The sequence below is a fragment of the Natrix helvetica genome, assembly GCF_964273705.1.
Source record: "Natrix helvetica genome assembly, chromosome: 6".
NCBI lineage: Eukaryota > Metazoa > Chordata > Lepidosauria > Squamata > Natricidae > Natrix > Natrix helvetica.
The window spans coordinates 83,931,376-83,953,182 of NC_138553.1; the positions used below are offsets into that span (position 1 = coordinate 83,931,376).

The window sequence follows — 21,807 nt, forward strand, 5'->3', positions numbered from 1 at the left end:
ATTTTTTCAGTGAGCTTCATCCTGTCTCTTTAACGCTGCTTTCTTAAATCAGTTGCTTTGTTAAATCAATAATCACTTTATTAAAGAAATGAATGCTGTATTAAATAAATCAACTGGCCAGAGGTGCCCCTGCCAAACGTTAAACCACGGTTTACCAACTGTGCCAGCTGCAGACAAATGAAATTGTCACCCTGAAGTATGAGCTGCATTGCAGCTGGGATTTCTTTTTTGGGTGATTATGTCCTTCAAGGCAGCAAAATCCTTGCAGTTTAACCACAATTAATCCCAGCCAGGAATGAATTCACAGTGAACCCAGATGAGTAAGGGGGCAATTTACTAAATATTGCACAGGCCTCTTTTTTTGCACTGATGCTCTGGAGGCCCCAACCACTCTGTAGTAGCAGAAGAGGCGGTGTGTAAATCCCAATTGTGCAGGTGGCTGCTTGTGATTCACAGCAGGTGGGAGACCCCCGGGAGTGGGCAACCAGGGTTAAAACGGGGCAAACCCCAGCTGTAGTGTGTAGTGGAGAGGAAAGCAGGATAGATGAGATATTCGGTTGCTCTATTCGGGACCCCTTGAGATCATTTAGTCTACCTTTTTATCGATTTGGAGCCTCTAAGTAGGAAGACAAACATCTCCTGTGGATTAATTGTAAAAAGAGGAAGGGGGGGGGGGGAAGTAGTTTTTTGAACCAGAGAAGAGCCAGCTGTTCCTTTGGTCACTTGTGGGGGGGGGGGGTGGCCCAGCTGATGACTTTCCCCCCAATCGCACAGGTAAACAGTAAACAGCAACATTGGAAGGGACCTTGGAGGTCATCTAGTCCAACCCCCTGCTAACGCAGGAGACCTGTAGTAGGGATTCAAACCGCCGATGTGTTTGGGGATAGGAGGGGTTTTGGCTGAAGGACCCCCGTCTTTGGTGGCGGTGAGGGAGCCCAGGCCGGCTCTCCCCCGCGGCCGCACCGTTGCAAACCGGAGCCGTCTTCCTGGCCAGGCAATCCCGACTGCGGGCCGGTTGTCGCATAGTTGGCCCCGCGGCTCCGCGCCCGGCTTGCCAAGCCCGTTGCCGCGGCCTCTCGCCTCCCCACTGGCCGGAAGGAGGGAAGGGAGGAAGGGAAAAAAGGGAAGGGGGAGAGAGGGAGGAATGGAGGAAGAGAAGGAGGGAGGAGGAAGGAAGGGAAAGGAGGAAGGGAAAAAGAGATGGAGGAAGAAAGGAAAAGGGGGAGGGAAGAAGGGAGGGAGGAAGAGAAGAAGGGAGGGAGAAAGGAAGAAAAAGGGAAGGAAGGGAGGAAGGAAGGGAAAGGAGGAAGGGAAAAAGAGATGGAGGAAGAAAGGAAAAAGAGGGAGGAAAAGAAGGAAGGGAGGGAGGAAGAAAGGAAAAAGGGAAAAGAGGGAGGAAGAGAAGGGAGGGAGGGAGGAAGAAAGGAAAAAAAGGAGAGCGCGGGAGGAAGGTTGGAAAGAAAAAAAATGAGGGATGGAGGAAGGAAGGAAAAAGGAAGGGAGGAAGAGAAGAAGAGAGGGGAAGGAAGGAAGGGACCCGGCTGGTGCAATGCGAATTTGTGGCGGGCCGCTTCGCAAGGGGAACGGGGGGGGGGGGGAGAGGGGGAGGAGGAGGGGGAGCGGGCTTTGCAAGCGGGATGAGGGAGGGGGAGGGAGGGAGGGGGGAAGAGGATGAAAGAAAGCAAAAGGCGTCTCCTCCCTCCCCCATTACCATAACAACTCAGCCCCCCCCCCCAGCCCTCGCCCTGCAATGCCAGCGGGGGCCCTGGAGCTGCAGCCGCCGGAGGGCAGGGGGAGAGGGTCGCCCTCGGCTGCGCTCTCACTTGCCCTCCTACACACACAGAGAGGGAGGCACGTACACACACACACCAACACAACCAGAGACACTGACTCACACACTCACACACACACAGAGGCGCCTAGAGGCACAGCTCCCCCCGCCCATCTGGAGCCAAGCGAGGGCGCCGCGCGCTTCCCAGGGAAAGTTCACTCTCGCTGCAAAGCGCAGGCAGGCGAAGAAGGGAAAGCGACTTTCTCTTTCTTTCCCTTTCCTCCTCCTCCTCCTCCTCCAGCCTCCTAGGAGGGGGGCACGCCTCTTCTCCCCCCACCCCCTTTGACACCCCACCAAGCCGAGAGAGAGGGAGGGAGAGAGGGAGGATGGCGTGAAAAGCAGGAGCGGGAAAGAAAGGGAAGAAGACGAGAGGAGAGAGGGGAGGAAGGAGGGAAAGAGAAAAGAAGACAGGAGGGGAAAAAGAAAGAAGGAAAGAAGACAGAGGAAGGAAGGAAAAGGACCGGGAAACTGTCCAAGTTTAGCCGGAGAGGAGCTCCGGACCGCCTGCCAGGAAGAACCCGGAGGGCTCCGCGCAGAAGAGAAAGCAAAAGCCGCTAGCGGCTGGCGCCCCCCTCGCCTCGCCCGCCCGCCGGCTCCCTCGGCTCCTCCGCCGCGGCCATGGCCCAGGAGAACGGCGAGACGCGCGGCTCGTCCTGGAAGAAGCCCGCCGAGGACATCGGCCGCATCTTCGCCTTCAAGGAGACCCTGGGGACGTAAGTGCGGGGCGCCTCTCGCCATCCTTGGGGGACCAGAGGGGTGGGCGCGGGGTGTCCACTGGGGAGGGGAGGGGGAGAGGCGGGCAGGGGTCAGCGCTGGAGTTGGGTGTAAGGGGGTCCCTGTTCCGACCAGCGCTTGGCCAGGTGGGACGGGGTGGGTGGAAAAATCCCCTTCCCCTGGAAGGAGACCCCCGACCCTTCATTCTGGAGAAGGAGGGGGGTCGCCTCTCCCACCTCCTCTCAGCCCCTCCCTTCCCCACCCAACGTAGCCCTGTGGGGGGGGGGGGAGATGTCCCACCCAATGTCCACCAGGTCCCCCTTGGGGGAAGCCAACGGGAGGAGGCATCTGGGAGGCTTCCTCAGCACCACCAGTGGTGGACCAGAGCCACCTGTCTTCCTGCCTTCAACCTGCTTTAAGGTGGGCTTGGGCTCCCCCTCTTGTTTAGGTTGAGTTGTTGAGCTCTCACACAGGCTGGTGTGTCCTTGCTGTGCCTCTCTGCGCCAAGCGAAGAAGGCCAGTTTATGTAGCCAAATCTCTAAAGGTTGTTCTCCTCACCTTCCTCCCGGAGGATAAGGCAGAGAGTCTCTCTCCATGTGTCTCGTCCCCCCCCCTGCACCTGTTCCGGCCAACTGTCCTCTGTTTGTCCAGAGCTGGCGTGGAGGGGTTGGTCCATTGTGGGCAGGAGGTGTGTTCCTTGTTGTGTTGGTTTGTGCGGACTGGACACCACGCTGGTTGTTTCACCAACTGGTGTTTTGTGCAGAGAAGGTGGGGGGGGGGCATTGGCGACGGAGAGTCCTTTTGGAAACAGTCATAAGAAAGTGGGCTTTGATGTCTGGGGGGGGGACTGGCTGTTCCTCTGCCCACGTGGAAGGTCTCTTGTAGAATGCAGTTAGTCCTCGACTTACGACAGTTCGCTTAGTGGCCGTTTGAAGTCACAACAGCCCTGGAAAAAGGTGACCTACAGCCATTTTCACCGTTAACAACTGTTCCAGCTTCCCGGGGGGGGGTGGGGTATTGTGTGATTTACATTCAGATAATGACAAATGACTCGCTTTTATGACGGTGGCGGTGTCCCACGGGGCCGCGTCATCAGAAACTGGATTCACGTTCCTACTTTAACACCCGCGGGACTTCCCTTAAGGACGGCGGCGAGGGAAGTCGTAAAATGGGCCTGAACAAATTTCTTGCTTTTTAGCGACGGGAAGGCAGGGCTCGCTTGAAGTCGTAAGTCAAGGACTACGCGTGTGGTGGATGGTTTCACAAGGAAGAAGATTCTTGGACCCATGGCGAGGTGGGGGGGGGGGAGAATGCAACCCTGGCTAATACAAACCAGGAATGTCAGCTGTCCGTATTTATAGAGCCGGGATTTCAAAGGGGAGCTGCAGATTTTGCATCCTCCTGAATCTGACAACAGGATCTATTCATAGCAAGTGGAGCCGCAAGGAGAGGAGGGGAGACGGGATCTCTTTTGTCCACCCGGCTTCACTCTTCTTGCCGGAATACTTTCTCCCTCCCTCCCCCCCCCCCTTTTATTTATAATGCTCGGATAAAAAGATTAGCAAAATGGAGGCTTTGATTGCAATTTCCTTGGCATCGTGGCCACCCTGGCGGGGATTTCACCTGGGGGCAGGGCGGATAAGACGCGATTAAAACCACGAATCCAGCAGTGGCAAAATATTCTTCCGGCCGGGCATCGGGAAAAGCCCTAGTGGACCACCGAAGTATCCGTGGAAGCTCGCTCAGTCGTAGTAACGGCGATGGGGGGGATGAATATAGATTAACAGAGATGGAAGGGACCTTGTAGGCCTGGCATGGAGACCCTGTGTACACTCGTGCCGCAAGGGGCAAGCAGAGCTCTCTCTGCGGAGATGCCAGCCTTCGCCCCAGCCTAGTTCCACCACGAATGCGTGTGTGCCTCCTACTGGCCAGCTGGTTTTTGGGTCTCTGCCATGCACGCGCGTAGGAGGGTGGGGCAGGGCGCGTGTGCCGGGGGGGGGGGCACTCTCATTGCATTTTGGGGGTTCGCCTCCTGCACCAACCTGGAAACCGAAATGGGGCATGGGGTACTGCGTGAGGCCCAAGCCCCATTTTGGGCCTGGTAGGCTTCCTGTACCAACCTGGAAGCCAAAAATGGGCAAGGGGGCGGGAACCCGGGCACATGTATGGGGGACGCTCGAATTGCATTTTGGGATTGTGCGCAGATGTGCACCAAAAGGCTAACCATTGCTGGTATAGATCTCCTGCTTGGGGGTTGGTCTAGAAGACCTCCAAGATCCCTTCCAACTCTGTTATTCTCCGAGTTGGTCCGTCAGGTGAGCCCTTCTAGATGATTGGGGCTGGGGATGACCACCCAGGGACCACTGGATTTGGGGACAGTGTCCTTGCTTTGCTTATCCAATGATGATGGTTCTCGGCAAGGCCCGGAAAACCAGGAATCATGGGCTTTGTGGTACTTTGTCCCAAAGATGACCAGATCAATCTAGAACGCGACCAAGCGCTTTGCGCCATTAATTGTTCTCCTTTCCCATTGTACTTTACGCTTTACAGCCCAAAGGCAGGATTGGCAACGATCCTTGTTTTTAGGGGTGTGTTTTTGATCGAACGGTGATCCTTTGGGGTGAAAGGCAGGGCCAAAGGAGGAAAGTTTGGCTGATACAGAAGGAGGATTTCCCCACTGAAGGAAATGCCTATTTTAAATCGTGTTGAGTCATCCCACCTGCTTCATCTCATAATCCGGATTAAGCCAAAGACGACCCAAAGAGAATTTAGATCAGAAATCACCTAGGAAACCTGAGACCATGGATTTTGTGGTTGGTCTGAAGAAGGTGTGGCTTTTATACAGGTAAAAGGTAAAGGTTCCACTCGCACATATGTGCTAGTCGTTCCCGACTCTAGGGGGCGCTGCTCATCTCCGTTTTAAAGCCGAAGAGCCGGCGCTGTCCAAAGACGTCTCCGTGGTCATGTGGCCGGCATGACTCAATGCCAAAGGTGCACAGAACGCCCTTCCCACCAAAGGTGGTCCCTGTTTTTCTACTTGCATTTTTAACGTGCTTTCGAACTGCTAGGTTGGCAGAAGCTGGGATAAGTCACGGGAGCTCACTCCGTTAGGCGGCGCTAGGGATTTGAACCTCCGAACCACCGACTTTTCTGATCGACAAGCTCAGCGTCTTAGCCCCTGAGCCTCTAATCCAAAGAATGTGTGGCTTTTATAATGCTCCCCAAATACTCTGTCAATCATGGGGTTGGGTTTGGGGTTGGGGGGAGGGCTTTATGGTTAACATCTCATCTCTTTCTTTCCTTCCAAAATCCGGCTGAGAATCCCATAAAATTACATACGGTATCATCATGTCAACCCAGCCTCAGGATTCCTCTCAGATTCTCTTTTTTTAAATTATTGATTTATAGAGGGCAGCTTATTTCATGCTTAGAATTGCCAGTTGAATAGTTTTGGCACTTTACTTCAGGATCTTCCTTTAACGGACTGGGAAGGGGCCCTTGGAGGTCGAAGCGGGAGAGCCTCTGCGATTTCAGTCAAAGGGAACCTCCAGTGATGGAGAAGGGAGGGAAGGAAGGAGGAAGGAGGGAAGGAAGGAAGGGATAGGATGAAAGAAAGGGAGGAAAGAAAGAAGGGATAGGATGAAAGAGAGGGAGGGAGGGAGGAAAGGATAGGATGAAAGAAAGGGGGTGAGGAAGGAAGGATAGAAGGGATAGGATGAAAGAGAGAGGGAGGGAGGAAAGAAAGAAGGGATAGGATGAAAGAGAGAAGGAGGGAGGAAAGGATAGGATGAAAGAAAGGGGGTGAGGAAGGAAGGATAGAAGGGATAGGATGAAAGAGAGAGGGAGGGAGGAAAGAAAGAAGGGATAGGATGAAAGAGAGAAGGAGGGAGGGAGGAAAGAAAGAAGGGATAGGATGAAAGAGAGGGAGGGAGGAAGAAAGGAAGGAAGGGATAGGATAAAAGAAAGGGAGGGGGGAAGGAAAAAAGAAGGAAGATAAAAGTAAAACAGAATGACAGAGTAAGAGAGTGGGATGGCACCTTGGAGGTCTTCTAGTCCAGCCCCTTGCTCAAGCAGGAGACCTTATATCTCTTCTTAAAAGCCTCCCGTGATGGAGCTCTCACAACCTCTGGTGGCAAGTTGTTCCACTGATTCATTGTTCTAACTGTCAGGAAATTTCTCCTTAGTTCTAGGTTGCTTCTCTCCTTGATTTGTTTCCATCCATTGCTTTCTCTATATCATTATATCTATCTATCATCTATCTCTATATCTTTATTTCTATACCTCCCCTCCCCCTCTCTCTATCATCATATTTAGCTTTATTTTAAAAGAAGGGCCAAAGAACGTGCTTTTTGTGTTGTTGTGAACTCTGGTTGAGGATTCTAAGAATAGCTGACAGTTTCCTCTGGGTTTCGGTGAGCCTTGGCGTGACGTCATTCGAAGTTTTGGGATTGCCATGGTGATTTTGTGAAACTTTGGGGGAAAGTTGTCACAATACGGGTGACTAATGGGGAGCCGTCTTCCCATTCGCTGGTCCTGATGGCTGATCCAGAGAGATTTCTGGTTGTGGAAAACCTGCTTCCGTTTGTGATGTGTTGTGTGCCCATCTTCGGTTTGCAGAACAACGGAGAGGATGGAATCCATATTTCGCCCCTCTGTTCATGTGTTGGAAGAGAAGCCCTTGAAAGAAAGAAGATAATATTTATAATTTTGGGATGCATAATATTTACATTCCTAATATGAGGATGACTATGAGGGAAATGACAAGGCTAGGGAAGAGAGAGAGATGATTTATGAGGGCAGGATTTCCAGCTAGTAGCAAAATATATTGTGCAGGAAAAGCAAATTGAGGAAGGGGGGAAATGCTTTCAAAAGAATTAAAAAACATATTGGAAATAAGCTGCATATTTGAGGCTACGTTGGCTCCATTCCTTTATTCAAGCTACAGTCGAAAACCATTCTATGAAACACAGAAAGTTCTTGACTTGCGATCACAACTGAACTCCACATTTCTGTCGCTAAGGGAGACAAATGTTCCGTGAGTTTTGCCCCATTTTACGATGTTTCTCGCCACATTCGTTAAGTGAATCGCTGCAGTTGTTAAGTGAGTCGCACGGTTGTACAATGAATCTGGCCTCGCCGTTAACTTTGTTTTTCCGGAGGTCTGCCAAAGGAGATTGATCTCACATGACTTTGGGATGCTACGACCGTCGTAAAGGCGAGTCAGTTGCCAAGCATCTGAATATAAATCACGTGAACCTGGGGATGCAGCAAGGGTCGTAAATGTGAAAAGGGGTCGTAACTCGCTTTTTTCAGTGCCGTTGTAACTTTGAACGGTCACTAAACAGATTGTTGTAAGCCAAGGACTGGCTGTTTAAGAAGATGTCAGGATTCCTAACTGTCAGTTAGGGGGAATTATTGCTTTTCCAACAACCCCTTGAATTTATGTGTCACTAGAATAGAATAAAATAGAATAGAATAGAATAGAATAGAATAGAACAACAGAGTTGGAAGGGACCTTCGAGGTCTTCTAGTCCAACCCCTCTGCTTAGGCAGGAAACCCTACACCACTTTGGTTATCCAACATCTTCTTAAAAACTTCCAGTGTTGGAGCATTCACAACTTCTGGAGGCTCCTACTAAGGCAGTGATGGTTAACCTTTTGGTCCTCATGTGCCAAAATTGCCCATGCCCACAATGCAGTGTGCTCCACCTCCCTGCGCATGCACACACGAACCCCCCCATGCCCTGTTTTGGGCCTAGCAGGCCTCCCTGAAGCCTCTTGGGACCGAAAACAGGCTGCGGGGGGAACACCGCTCCCCGTATCCCCCCCCGCCCCACCACGTGTGACCCTCTGGCCCCCACCCATGCGCGCACATCTCCTGCTTCCACAGCAGAGACCAAAAATCAGTGGGCTGCCAGGAGGCACATGCCTCGTTGCGGCTTCGCTGGGTGAGGTCTTGCGTGCCCGGAGAGAGGGCTCCGCCTGCCGCCTGTAGCATCTGTGCCTTAGGGTTGCCATCATGGCACGAAGGGAAGAAAAAAGGAACATCAGCAAGAAATCCCCGGCAGCCAATGTAAAAAAAGCACACAAAAAAAAGAGAGAGAGAGGAAAACTTTGAGGAACATCTGGCAAAGGGCCTTAAGACAAATAAAAACACAAATTGGATGCGGGAACTGATAAGGGAAGGCAGAGATATTTAAGAAAAGCAAGAAAAACGGGCACCGAAGCTGAATTGCTTCTTTATTTTTATTTTTCACGGCTGAGGATAGAGAACAGATGCTCTTGCATTCACTGGCTCCCCCCCCCAACCCCCCCAGGAACGGAGAGAAATAAATGTTAATAAGCTTAAGCGACCGACTGGGAGGGACGGGGAGATAAGTCCAGATGGCATCCATCTGACGGATCTTCAAAGAATTAAAAAGGGAAATTGCTGACAAAAAGTTACAACTTCTCTCTGAGGCATTGGCCTTTGTTCCCCAGGATGGGAAAAATAAACATTAGAAACACTGGTTGTTTTTATTTTTTATTTAGATAGGGGGTTGATTGTGGAAGGAGGCAGGCTGGATATTACTCTTGGTAGAGTAATAGAATAGAATTGAGTTGGAAGGGACCTTGGAGGTCTTCTAGTCCAACCCCCTGCTTGCATTTTTACTCTTGGTGGAATAAAATTCAGTTCTACTTTTGTTGGAGTAAAATTCAGTTTTACTCTTATTAAGGAAAATTCAGTTTTACTCTTCTTAGACTAAAATTCAGTTTTACTCTTGTTAAAGTAAAATTCAGTTTTACTCTTGTTAAAGTAAAATTCAGTTTTACTCTTATTAAGGAAAATTCAGTTTTATTCTTGTTAAAGTAAAATTCAAGTTTTACTCTTGTTAGACTAAAATTCAGTTTTACTCTTGTTAAAGTAAAATTCAGTTTTACTCTTATTAAGGAAAATTCAGTTTTATTCTTGTTAAAGTAAAATTCAGTTTTACTCTTGTTAGACTAAAATTCAGTTTTACTCTTATTAAGGAAAATTCAGTTTTACTCTTGTTAAAGTAAAATTCAGTTTTACTCTTATTAAGGAAAATTCAAGTTTTACTCTTGTTAGACTAAAATTCAGTTTTACTCTTGTTAAAGTAAAATTCAGTTTTACTCTTATTAAGGAAAATTCAAGTTTTACTCTTGTTAAAGTAAAATTCAGTTTTACTCTTATTAAGGAAAATTCAGTTTTATTCTTGTTAAAGTAAAATTCAAGTTTTACTCTTGTTAGACTAAAATTCAGTTTTACTCTTGTTAAAGTAAAATTCAGTTTTACTCTTGTTAGACTAAAATTCAGTTTTATTCTTGTTAAAGTAAAATTCAGTTTTACTCTTGTTAGACTAAAATTCAGTTTTACTCTTGTTAAAGTAAAATTCAGTTTTACTCTTATTAAGGAAAATTCAAGTTTTACTCTTGTTAGACTAAAATTCAGTTTTACTCTTGTTAAAGTAAAATTCAGTTTTATTCTTGTTAAAGTAAAATTCAAGTTTTATTCTTGTTAAAGTAAAATTCAGTTTTACTCTTGTTAAAGTAAAATTCAGTTTTACTCTTGTTAAAGTAAAATTCAGTTTTACTCTTGTTAAAGTAAAATTCAGTTTTACTCTTGTTAAGGAAAATTCAAGTTTTATTCTTGTTAAAGTAAAATTCAAGTTTTACTCTTGTTAAAGTAAAATTCAGTTTTACTCTTGTTAAAGTAAAATTCAGTTTTACTCTTGTTAAAGTAAAATTCAGTTTTACTCTTGGTGGAGTAAAATTCACTCTTTCAGTTTTCTTTCCATAGAAAGAAAACCACAAAACCTAGAAAATTGAAATGATCAGTTACAGAAAAGAATGAGTAATATGAGTCAAGAGAACTTCTATGGAAATTCTCAGTCATCCCCGTCATGGCTGTCCCAAAGGTGTTTTTTCCAAAAGGCAACTGAACTTTTTGGGGTTTTCTTCCTTGAAAACATTTAGCTTCTCACTCAAGAAGCTTCTTCAGTGCTAAAGAACCGAGGAAGCTTCTTGGATGAGAAGCGAAAGGTTTTCGAAGAAAAAAACCCCAAGAAAGTCCAAAAGAAGCTTCCTCAGTTCTTCAGCTGACTTTCAAGGCAACTGGACTTCCTTGAAAACATTTCACTTCTCATCCAAGCAGCTTCTCCAGTTCCGAAGAAGAAGAACCGAGGAAGCTTCTCGGATGAGAATCGAAATGTCTTCAAGAAAAAAAATATCCATTGCTTCTTGAATAAAAACACCTTTGGGACAACCATCACCTGGATGACCGAGAATCTCCAACACCATAAAACAAAACAAAAAGTCCAGTTTCCCTTTGGAAAAACCACCGTTGGGACATTCAGTTAGGAAGCAAAATCAGGTGGAGAAGTAACTTTTTTTGTAGATATGAATTAGTTCTAATAATGCTGAAGATCTACAGTGAAAATTTAAGCTCTGGGTACACAACGTGTCTGTCGGTGAGAACAAACCCATGTCACCGCCCTGTTTGTTTCTCCTGCCCTTGCTCGCAATTTTCTCAGGCTTGGAGGTCGATAGTTGTGTTTACACAAGCTTGTTATCTGGATCCATCATCCTATCTTCCTGCCTCAACAAAGTCAGGTTTCATAGTTTGTAAAGTACTCACGAGCTTTAGGAGAAATGCCTGCCCTTCTCCAGTTTAGAAGCAGGCTCCAACTTGTGGCCCGTTCTTCTGGAGAACTTCTGAAGCTGGGACTGTATTCCTGGGCAGTCATCCGATCTCTAAACCTCAGATGGTCCGGCATCCTGAACTGGTTCAATTCATAAGTGAATCTCAGGTGAGCAGGAAATGGAAAAAGTATCAGCTACCAACTACAAGGTTGGATGGCTTATCCATTCACTTTTTCTAGGGCAGGGGTGTTAAACGCAAGGCCCCTGGTCAGATCCGGCCCATAGGGCCACCCTGGAAAATGTAAGGGGCCAGCCAGAGTGGCTTCGGACTGGTCTACCCAATGTGAAGAGGAAACATGCCAGCAGTTTGGGGAGTGGCGTTAAGCTGGCCATGCCCACCCAGTTGGCCACACCCAGTGAGTGGTGTCAAGATGGCCACGCCCATCCTGTTGGCCACACCCACACAGTTGGCCATGCCCAACCGGCCCACCAAGGTCAACCACTACACTGATGTGTCCCTCAATGAAATTGAGTTTGACACCCCTGTTCTAGGGTGTTAAATGGGGAAAGAAATCTATGTTTGTAGTAATCAAATCTTCAGTGGGCATTCTACCTTACTATCATCTTCTCAACTGAGACCCAGAGTAGAGGAAGGAATGGCAGAAACAAGGGGTGGGGTCAAAAGAGGAAGCCGCCTAGAATTCCTACATAGTCACAAGCATACTTAGTCCTACAGTCCTCCTCCTCCTCCTCCTCTCTGCAAATCTCTCTCCCTTCTAGCACTGATGATATTACCTAGTTGGGTAATGAAATGTCTGCAAGAAAACAACCAAGCTCAGAGAGCATCAAGGACTCCACCCTCTTCATCTTCCTCCCCCTCCTTGCCCCCTCCTCCTCCCTCTCCTCTTCACAAACCTCAATCTCTTCTAGCACTGATGATGTTCCCTAGTTGGGTCATGAAACATCTACAAGGAAACCACCAAGCTCAGATAGCACCAAGGACTCCCATTTCAATCCCGAGTTACAAATATTCTCCTCTATTGGGATCAATTTCAATGTGCCCATTGTCATTGGACTGTGCGGATTACCCAAAGAAAAACAATTTTATTCAATTTGGAGGCATTTACCCTGGTTTGCGTAGCCTTGGTTTAGCGGCTGCTCAGCTCCAGATGACTTACATCAAACAAGGAAGAACCGTGGGAAAACCGACCATGCAGAAAAATTGATTGCAACCAGACTGCTTTCCGTTGAGGATCTGTATAGTTCACAAGCCAAAAAGTGGGCTGAGAAAATATGTACAGACTCCTCACATCCTGGACATAAAACTGTTTCAACGTCTCCTCTCAGGACTCTGCCGTAGGGCATCGCGTGCCAAAACAACTGAGACGCAAAGGCAGTTTTCCCCCTTCGCCATCACTCCCCTCAACACCTAATTCCCACAGCACCGTCTTAGGCCTAAAGGTATTTACCCCTGGAGAAGGGCTGCATTGCTATGATCCTGCTCATCTTCTCCATTCTCCTCTTTTCCTCTTCCCTACCTTCTTCTCCTATTGGTATCCCATGATTTGTTGTTTGTACCTTATGATTAATGGTTGTAACTATGGTTTATGATCTGTGACCCATCACCTTTATGGTTTTGCATGTACACTGAGAGCTTCTGCACCGGAGACAAATTCCTTGTGTGTCCAATCAGACTTGGCCTATAAATAATTATCTATCTATCTGTCTATCTGTCTGTCTGTCCGTCTGCCTGCCTGCCTATCTATCTATGTATCATCTCTCTCTATTTCTATATCTATATTTCTATATCTATCTACCATCTCTCTTTCTATTTCTATATCTCTATCAATCTCTGTATCTCTCTATATCTATCCATCCATCCATCCAACCATCCATATCTATGTATCTATGTATCTATCTATGTATCTATCTATGTATCTATCTATGTATCTATCTATCTATCTATCTATCTATCTATCTATCTATCTATCTATCTATCTATCATCTATCTATCTATCCACCTATCTATATTTCTATATCTATCCATCATCTCTATTTCTATATCTCTATCAATCTCTGTATCTCTCTCTATCCCTCTGTTTGTCTGTCTGTCTGTCTATCTATCTATCTATCTATCTATCTATCTATCTATCTATCATCTACCTACCTACCTACCTACCTACCTACCTACCTACCTACCAACCTACCTAGCCACCCACCCACCCACCCACCCATCCATCCATCCATCCATCCATCCATCCAATCTATCATATCATCTGTCTGTCTGTCTGTCTCTCATCTCTCTCTTCTCTCCCTCCCTCCCTCCCTCTCTCTTTCTCTACATCCATCCATCCTTCCATCCATCTACCTATCTTCAGCATCCAGAAGACAAATTCTTTATAAAACGTCCTACGGTGGTTGACCCGCCATCCTTCCCCAAAGTCCGTGAGAAAACATTTTCATTATTTTTTTAAACCTCATCAAGACAGAAGCTGTAAGGGTCTCTGGTGGGAGACCCTGGGACAGAGAAGGAAGGCTCTGTAGGTCCCAGTAGAATGAAGGGTCTGAGTCATACCTGTCCTGCCCAATCTCACTGGGTGGGACCCCCTCCCCCCCCACAATACAGGTGATCCCTTAAACAGACCCTCCGCCATGAAGGTCTTTATAGATTGTAACCAAGCTCCTCCAGTTATTACTAGCAGTGCCACTGAAATGAATTCAGTGAGTCACAATTAAAATTTACGTTTACTTCATAGGCACATAATTTTGCACTTGATATTTTTTTGAAAGTATGAAAACAACGTGAAGCTGAAAAGCTGTTCCCAGACAGCTTAAGCAACTTAAGGTCAAAATTGAAATCCCTACCAAGCTTCTAACAACATTGTGTAACCAAGGTTCTCACAGAGCTGCGTTTATTCAGCGTTAATGCCGGGAAACATATGTATATACACACACACACTGTGCTTCCTTGAAAATAAGACAGGGTCTTATTTTCTTTTGACCCCTGAAATAAGCCCTGGGCCTTGTTTTCAGGGAGGTCTTATTATTTTTGAGGTGCAGGAGGCGGCGAGCGAGGTCAACTCATGGCTGCAGCTCAGTGGTGTGTTCCTAATCGGTTTACTACTGGTTTGCTGAGGAAGGCATTTTGAGTGTACACAAAATTTTTGTGTGTGTGCTGCTTGCTTCGCTCAAGCACACACCTGCCACATGTTGTACATGTGCAGTTTACTGAAAACTGTCCTGCGCATGTGCAGAAACATGCCAGCAGTGGGAGAAGAGACCGGGGAACCGGTTCGGGGCCATGGCAGGCCTGGGTCGCTGCCGGTTGCAGCAATCCACGCCGGAAAACCACTATTGGTTCGAATAACAAATAAATCTTCATTCTCGCGAATAAACCTTCATTCTTGCAAATAAACTTTCATTCTCACGAATAACCCTTCATTCTTGTGAATAAACCTTTATTCTTGTGAATAACCCTTCATTCTCGCGAATAAACCTTCATTCTTGTAAATGTTATACCATAACATTGGAGATCAGAGGGAGTTTGATGGTACCTTTTCCCAGCTAGCAAAATGCTATTTAAAAGGCATCGGTTGTTGTGAGCTGCAGGCGATTTTGGACAATGATAAATTAACACCTTTGCTGCTCCTGTCACATCAAGAGGTTGCCGATTTGCTTTGCCAACGAGCATCGTTTTCTGGGTTTTTTCCCCCCATGAAAAGCATGCTTTAAAAGCAGGATGGGGCAGGAAAGTCAGAGGAGATGCGGCTACTCCCGAAATCGCACCCCCTGTTCCTTTGTGATTTTTTTTTCCTGACCCATCGAGAGTTGGAGAGCTGCCCATCGATACGGCTGCATCTGGTAGGTGTCCCTGCTTTGTTTTTAATTATAGCCCAAGGAAGACGATGTTCCTGCGATGAATTCGGTGAGGTCATGGATACGAAGCCATTCTTGGCCGCAACTTTATCTCTTTGCATTTTATAAACAGCTCTGCGGAATCGGGAAGAGACAAAAACTCATCCAAGGAAATAGCAAGGAAGTGCCTTCCTGTATATTTTATGAATGGCTGAAATTTGGATGGACCAGAACTTGCTTCTACTGGGTGGTGGGTCCTCTTAAGATCTCCTCTTTTAAGAATCTCCTGGGTTAGAAGTTTACGGGCATCAAGAGTTGAATAATGTTTATCTGGAGTGTCCTATGTGATGAGGACTCCTTGATACTCTCCGAACTTGGTTGTTTTCTTGCAGACGTTTCATGACCCAACTAGATAACATCATCAGTGCTAGAAGGGAGAGCCACCAAGCTTGAAATTTTGGGCTTGGACAACCTAGAAATACGCCACCTATGGTCTGACCTAAGCGTAGTTCACAAAATTATCTGCTACAATGTCCTACCTGTCAACGACTTCTTCAGCTTCAACTACAACAACACACAAACTCACAATAGATACAAACTCAAGGTCAACCGCTCCAAACTCGATTGCAGAATATACAACTTCAGCAACAGAGTGGTCAACGCCTGGAATGCTCTGCTTGACTCCATTGTTACTTCCTGAAACCCCCACATCTTCAACCTTAAATCATCTACTGTTGACCTCACCCCATTCCTAAGAGGTCCGTAAAAGGGGGGCGCATAATAAGCGCACCAGTGTGCCCTCCGTCCCTGTCCTACTGTCCCCATTTATTCGTCCCCATCTCCTGTGCTCTTATTCATGTTTATTCTTATTCCTGTTGTCTTGCACATGAGTGACAAACTAAATAAATAAATTGGTGCCGTCCTACCTGGTGAAGGAAGGGTGGATACGTTCCTCTCCATCAAGGTTGTCTACAAAGAGGATATTTTTTTGAAGGCAACCGGAAGATTATCTCTCTCTCTCCACTTTCATTATCTGCCTTTCATTCTGGTTTTGCTTATTTCAAGGACACTATTTCAGATTTATTTATTTTTTTCTTCTGTTCAGGAGGCTGAGACTTGTTCTCTGTTGCCGATTTTCTCTGGGAAATAATAGTTTTGCTAAGCGCTTCGTGAGGGAATGTTCCGGATGACGATAAAAGGAGGAAAAGGCAATTGTGATTCAAGTATTCAGTGACTTTCGCGTTTATTACCAACATAGAATGAAAAAAAACAACAACAGCCCACCATTTCTCTTCCTTCTTTGACCTCCTCGGTGTTGGTAGAGAGTGTTGGAGATGATTGGATCTCTTAATTGCCACCGAGTTCAATTTTTCAAAGGAAATTAAGGGATCTGAATCACATCAGGCTGAAAGATGAGGAGAGTCTTATTTTCTTTCTTGGTATCCAGACTGATTCAGAGAGATCTTCAGCAAAGAAAGAAGGTAGGACCAAGAAGAATGGTAGGTGTCCTTCAGCCCTTTCCTACATGCGTAGGTTGTCACAGGGCACATATAATGGAGACAAGGTTTGCATCGTGAGGACTGTAAGTCCTCTTTTGACATTTCCTCCGCCCAACGGGACACGTGTTCATTCTTCTTCAGGCTTCCCAAGATCACCCACTCCTTGTCCCGATAAAACCTCTTTTATTTAAGTTAAAGGGAATTCCTCTAGAGCAAACAGTCTTTCATGAGATTTCACAACTGCAGGCTTGGAGAACTGCCAGGCTGAAATCTGCAGAACTTGGCCAGGAGTCTCGGAGAGTCACAAATCAATGAAGCGAACTAATGGTGTCCTGCAAACTCCATTCCCCTTTCGCTCCTCTTTTATTCCCTCTGGGAGGGGCCATTCATCATCCACCTGTGGCCTTACTCCCAAGTCGTACTCCCCCGTTCTTTAGCTGTTCCTTTTGTCTGGCAACTCTACGCATGCGCACACTGGGAACAGGCTCCAGCTGTTCTTCTGCCTCACTGACGTCTGACTCCGGAGGCAGCACATAACTCCCAGATGGGCCTGGCCCCCTCTCTGCCTCCGACGCAGAGCCCTCATCAGAGCCTTCCCCAGACTCCAGGACTGGCCCATCTTCCTCCCCAACCTCCTCACTGTCTGACTCTGTGGTGGGCCACAACAATCGTGTTGCCCAAATGGAGAGAGGAATGGTGGGCAGCTGCTCCTCCCTTTTCAGAAGCTTTTCAGGACATGACTTGGAATAGTCCCTTGAAGACCGGATGGAAAAGTCGGATTGGCCTTGTCTGGGATTTGAGGTTAAACAGGGTCAGTTATGGTTAGCCTTTGGATGAGAGACTTTCGGGCGCTGCAGGATAAATTGGGAAATTAGGAAGAAGCTCAGAAGAAGGCCTGTTGTGGCGAAGAGCTTCTGTATTGCTGCCAAGAAGTCTATGTAGGTTTGTCTAGAAAGGCACCAGGTGTTGAGCTTGGTCTGAAGATTAGTTTGATCACCTTTATAAAATTAGTGATTTTGATAGTCACCTTCCTTCCTTCCTTCTCTCCCTCCCTTCCTCCTCCTCCTCCTTCCCCCTCCCCTTCTCCTTCTCCTCTCCTTCCTTCCTTCCTTCCTTCCTCTCCTTCTCCTCCTCCTCCTCCTCCGTCCTCCTCCCCCTCCTCCCCCTTCCCCCTCTCCTTCCTTCCTTCCTCCCCTTCTACTCCCTCCCTGCCTCCCCCTTCTTCTCTCCTCTCTCCCTCCCTCTCCTTCTTCTCATCTCCTCCCTCCCTTCCTCCTCCTCCTCCTTCCTCCTCCTCCCTCCCTTCCTCCTCCTCCTTCTCCCTCCTCCTCTCCTTCCTTCCTCCTTCCTCTCTTTCTCCTTCTCCCTCTCCCTCCCCTTCTCTTTCACCTTCTCCTTTTCCTTCCCCTTCCCTCCCTTCCCTCCTTCCCCTCATTATAGCTCTCTCTCTCTCTCTCTCTCTCTCTCTCTCTCTCTCTCTCTCTCTCTCTCTCTCTCTCTGGACTCCAGTTTGTTTTCAGTTCATTTTCCACAACAGCCCTGCAAGGAAGGCTTGAGCTGAGCATGTGTGCCTCTAGCACAAAGGTAACCCATCTAAGAGTAGACTTAAATTAAATCTTCTCCAGGCCAGGTCCATGACTTTTAACCACCTCACTGCATTGGCCCAGAACACGGACAAGGAAATCGGTGTGCAAAAACAAAAAGGAAGAAATATATAAGCGATAAGTGTTGCGATAAAGACTTTTAAGCCTTGGGTTTGAGCTCAGACATGTGTGCTTTGGCCACGGGGAGTTTTCTTTTATCTTCTGTCTGGGAAATCCTTAAATCTCCTGCATTGTTGTTGTTTTTTTTAAAGAAAAGTTGGCTTTTGATTAAGACGTGTTAGGGAGGGGCTGAGTGTGTATCCTTGTGTGCTTTAAAATATCTTTCACCTTCACACCTGAAGCCCGGCACGGCCCTAGTTCAGGATGGCCAACGGTTGAGTTGGTGCTTTTGAACGTTGCCTAAGAACGAATCCATCCTTCAAACGAAGAGGCGCCAAAGGAGAAAACTGGTGTGTTTGTGAACTTGATTTATCTGCAGGAACAAAAGGGGAATGCAATTCCCATATAGAAACCAGCACAAAAAGCCATTCTTTAATCTCTTTTCACAGAGATATGCAGTAGAAGTCGCCCAGGAAAGAAACTTAAATACTGATTGTCTCATTGGATTGTCGTTTGTCTCAACAAGATCAGGCCTGAACGGGTTGTCACCCGAGCCAAATATATATATAATTTAGTGAGATATATATTTCACTATATTTCACTATATATTTGGAAATATATTTGGAATTATTTCCAAATATATATGGGAGAAATTTTCTGACAGTGAGAACAATTAATCAGTGGAACTACTTGCCTCCAGAGGTTGTGAATGCTGCAACACTGGAAGTTTTTAAGAAGATGTAGGGTGATAACCATTTGTCTGAAATGATATAGGCCAGGGTTTTCTGTCTAGGCAGGGGGTTGGACTAGAAGACCTCCAAGGTCCCTTCCAACTCTGTTGTTCTATTCTATTCTATTCTATTCTATTCTATTCTATTCTATTCTATTCTATTCCTATTCTGTTCTGTTCTGTTCTGTTCTGTTCTGTTCTGTTCCGTTCCATTCCATTCCATTCCATTCCATTTGATTCTATTTTCCTACTTCAAAGTTTGTCCAACCATTTCTTCATTCTTTTAAGCCGAGTGGAGTGACCATATTAAAAAAAATAATAAAATTGAATTACTGAGAATCTTTAGAAGATTCCTCCACAAGTGACCAGCGAGATGCCCATTTATCATTGTGGCTTCCACTGTTTTTCGCACGGGGCTCTTCACAAAACCCATTTCCAGCCCAGACAATAGAAACACTTCATTTTGTGTCCCTGTCATAAAAACCGGGTAATGTTATTCATCAGCAATTGCTATCCAGTCGTTTGTTTTGAACAAAATTGCTCCTAGAAGACACGATATCACAAAATGACAGCCTCGCTGTGAGATGCGTCTCTCCCCAGACTAATAAAAGGGCAGTTTGCTTCTGAATGAAAGCCGACATGCATATTGTTGCATTATTCATATATTTGTGGGGATTTTTTTTGTCAACTAAATGCCAGCTTTTCAAGGATTCTGCCTTCAGAAAAGTCCCTCCAAACAGACTTGTGCCTATAGAAGAGAATTATTTGGGTTGCCAGGAGGGAGTCCTTGGTGCTCTCTGAGCTTGGTGGTTTTCTTGCAGACGTTTCATGACCCAGCTAGGGAATATCATCAGTGCCAGAAGGGAGGGGGGGTTGCTTAGAGATTTGAACGGGTTGTCCCAAAGGTGCTTTTTCAAGAGGCAACTGGACTTTCTGGTTTTCTTTGAAGAGGTTTCACTTCTCATCCAAGAAGCTCCTTCAACTCTGACTGAACCATCCAGTTTCTTGGATTAGACTGACTGACTGTCTGTCTATCTGTCTGTCTTTCCATCCATATCTATCTATCTATCTATCTATCTATCTATCTATCTATCTATCTATCTATCTATCTATCTATCATCTATCTATCTATCATCTATCTATCTATCTATCTATCTATCTATCTATCTATCTATCTATCTATCATCTATCTATCTATCAATCATCTATCCATCTATCATCTATCATCTATCATCTACCATCTATCATCTATCAATCTATCTATATCTATTGCAGAAAAAAGATATAGATAACTAGATAGATAGATAGATAGATAGATAGATAGATAGATAGATAGATAGATAGATAGATAGATGATAGATAGATAGATAGATAGATAGATAATAGAGAGAGAGATAGAGAGATAGATAGATAGATAGATAGATAGATAGATAGATAGATAGATGATAGAGAGAGAGATAGAGAGAGAGAGAATAGATCCTTCACAACATGGGAACAGAAATTTGCTAAACATCATTTTCTTGGCTCAGTCTTTCTCTCTTGGAAGTATCCATTCCTTTCCACCGTTTGTAAAACATCACAAAACTTTCTCAAGGTTTTCTTTCCATTCCTTTTTTTCTAACACCCCTAAACAACAACAACAAAAAGAAGTAACAATATGGTTGAGACCTTGATATTCAGTATGGAGCTTAAGATAGAAACCTCCATTATGTAACAAATAATTCTAGTGCTTTGCAGTTCTTTCTAAATTCCATGCCCATCTCTGAATGTAAGCTTTAAGTACCTTAACCTTCACATCTGAGAAATCACAATTTATATTGACATAACCTCTTTCTTTATCTATAAAGGCTTAAGTTATCTAAATCACCAGAGTGTTAATAATCTCTAGTCAGCGCTGTAAAATATCACGGTGCCCAATAATATAACGTACCATTTGTATAGTTTTATAATGCTAACTAATACAGTATATAACATTAACAGATAAACACTATTTATATATCTATATCTAAAAACAATTTATGATATGTTGTGTCTGTTCTTGGAAAAGGAATAATAGCTCATAGAAACTGGATTTCTGAATTTTCTCTTTTGGCTTGTTTTTCCAAATTCAAATTGTGAACAAGTTGCTAGTCCCTCTGGATCTATGAAAAGTGATTTCTTCTGAGCGTTTACGTTTACATCCTCAGGGAACACATTCTCTACCGGAATTTGTCCTGCTTTGGCCTATTCAGTTTCACAGCTACTTAGATTGTTGACTGAGTAGGTACAAAAACAGTCAGAGAAGTGATTTATGTGTGGGAAAATTCGGACGCTTGGCAACTGACTCCTATTTATGACGGTCACAGTGTCTTCGGAGAGGATGTCACATGATCCCCTTTTGCGACCTTCGGACAAGCAAAGTCGAAGGGGAAGTCAGATTCACTTAACAACTATGTTGCTAACTTAATAACCGCAGAGATTCGTTTACAACTGTGCCGAGAAAGGTTGTAAAACGGGGCAAAACTCACTTAACAGACGCCTCACTTGGCAATATGAATCTTGGGCTCAATTGTGGTCGTAATCCGAGGACTGCCTGTATGTCCTTGGTATACCCGACAGACAGTGAGCTTTTATTCTGAAACGGTGATCTTTATAAACTTGTTTAACAGTTTTTTTAAAAAAGTTAATACGTTTTCTAGGTAGTAGGCAAATAAATAATCACCGTTTTTCTTGTTCATCTCTCTCAGCTGGACACTTTTGGCACTTCTTTCCAAGGTGTTTGAAATAAAAGTGATTTAGAGCCTCGATTTGGAGAGCTATCCGAAGGCTAGAGATTAAATATTGATCAGGGAG

At 45.6% G+C, this 21,807-nt stretch overlaps 1 protein-coding gene across 1 annotated transcript in view; it reads left to right on the forward strand.

Moving 5' to 3' along the window:
- Positions 1–1,909: 1,909 nt before the first annotated feature.
- Positions 1,910–21,807, forward strand: part of CAMK1D (calcium/calmodulin dependent protein kinase ID) — a 130,167-nt gene continuing 110,269 nt past the window's right edge. Inside the window, exon 1 of the mRNA XM_081957576.1 lies at positions 1,910–2,544. Coding sequence (XP_081813702.1) covers positions 2,450–2,544 — 95 coding nt within the window. The 5' untranslated portion in view covers positions 1,910–2,449. The remainder of the gene's footprint in view (positions 2,545–21,807) is intronic.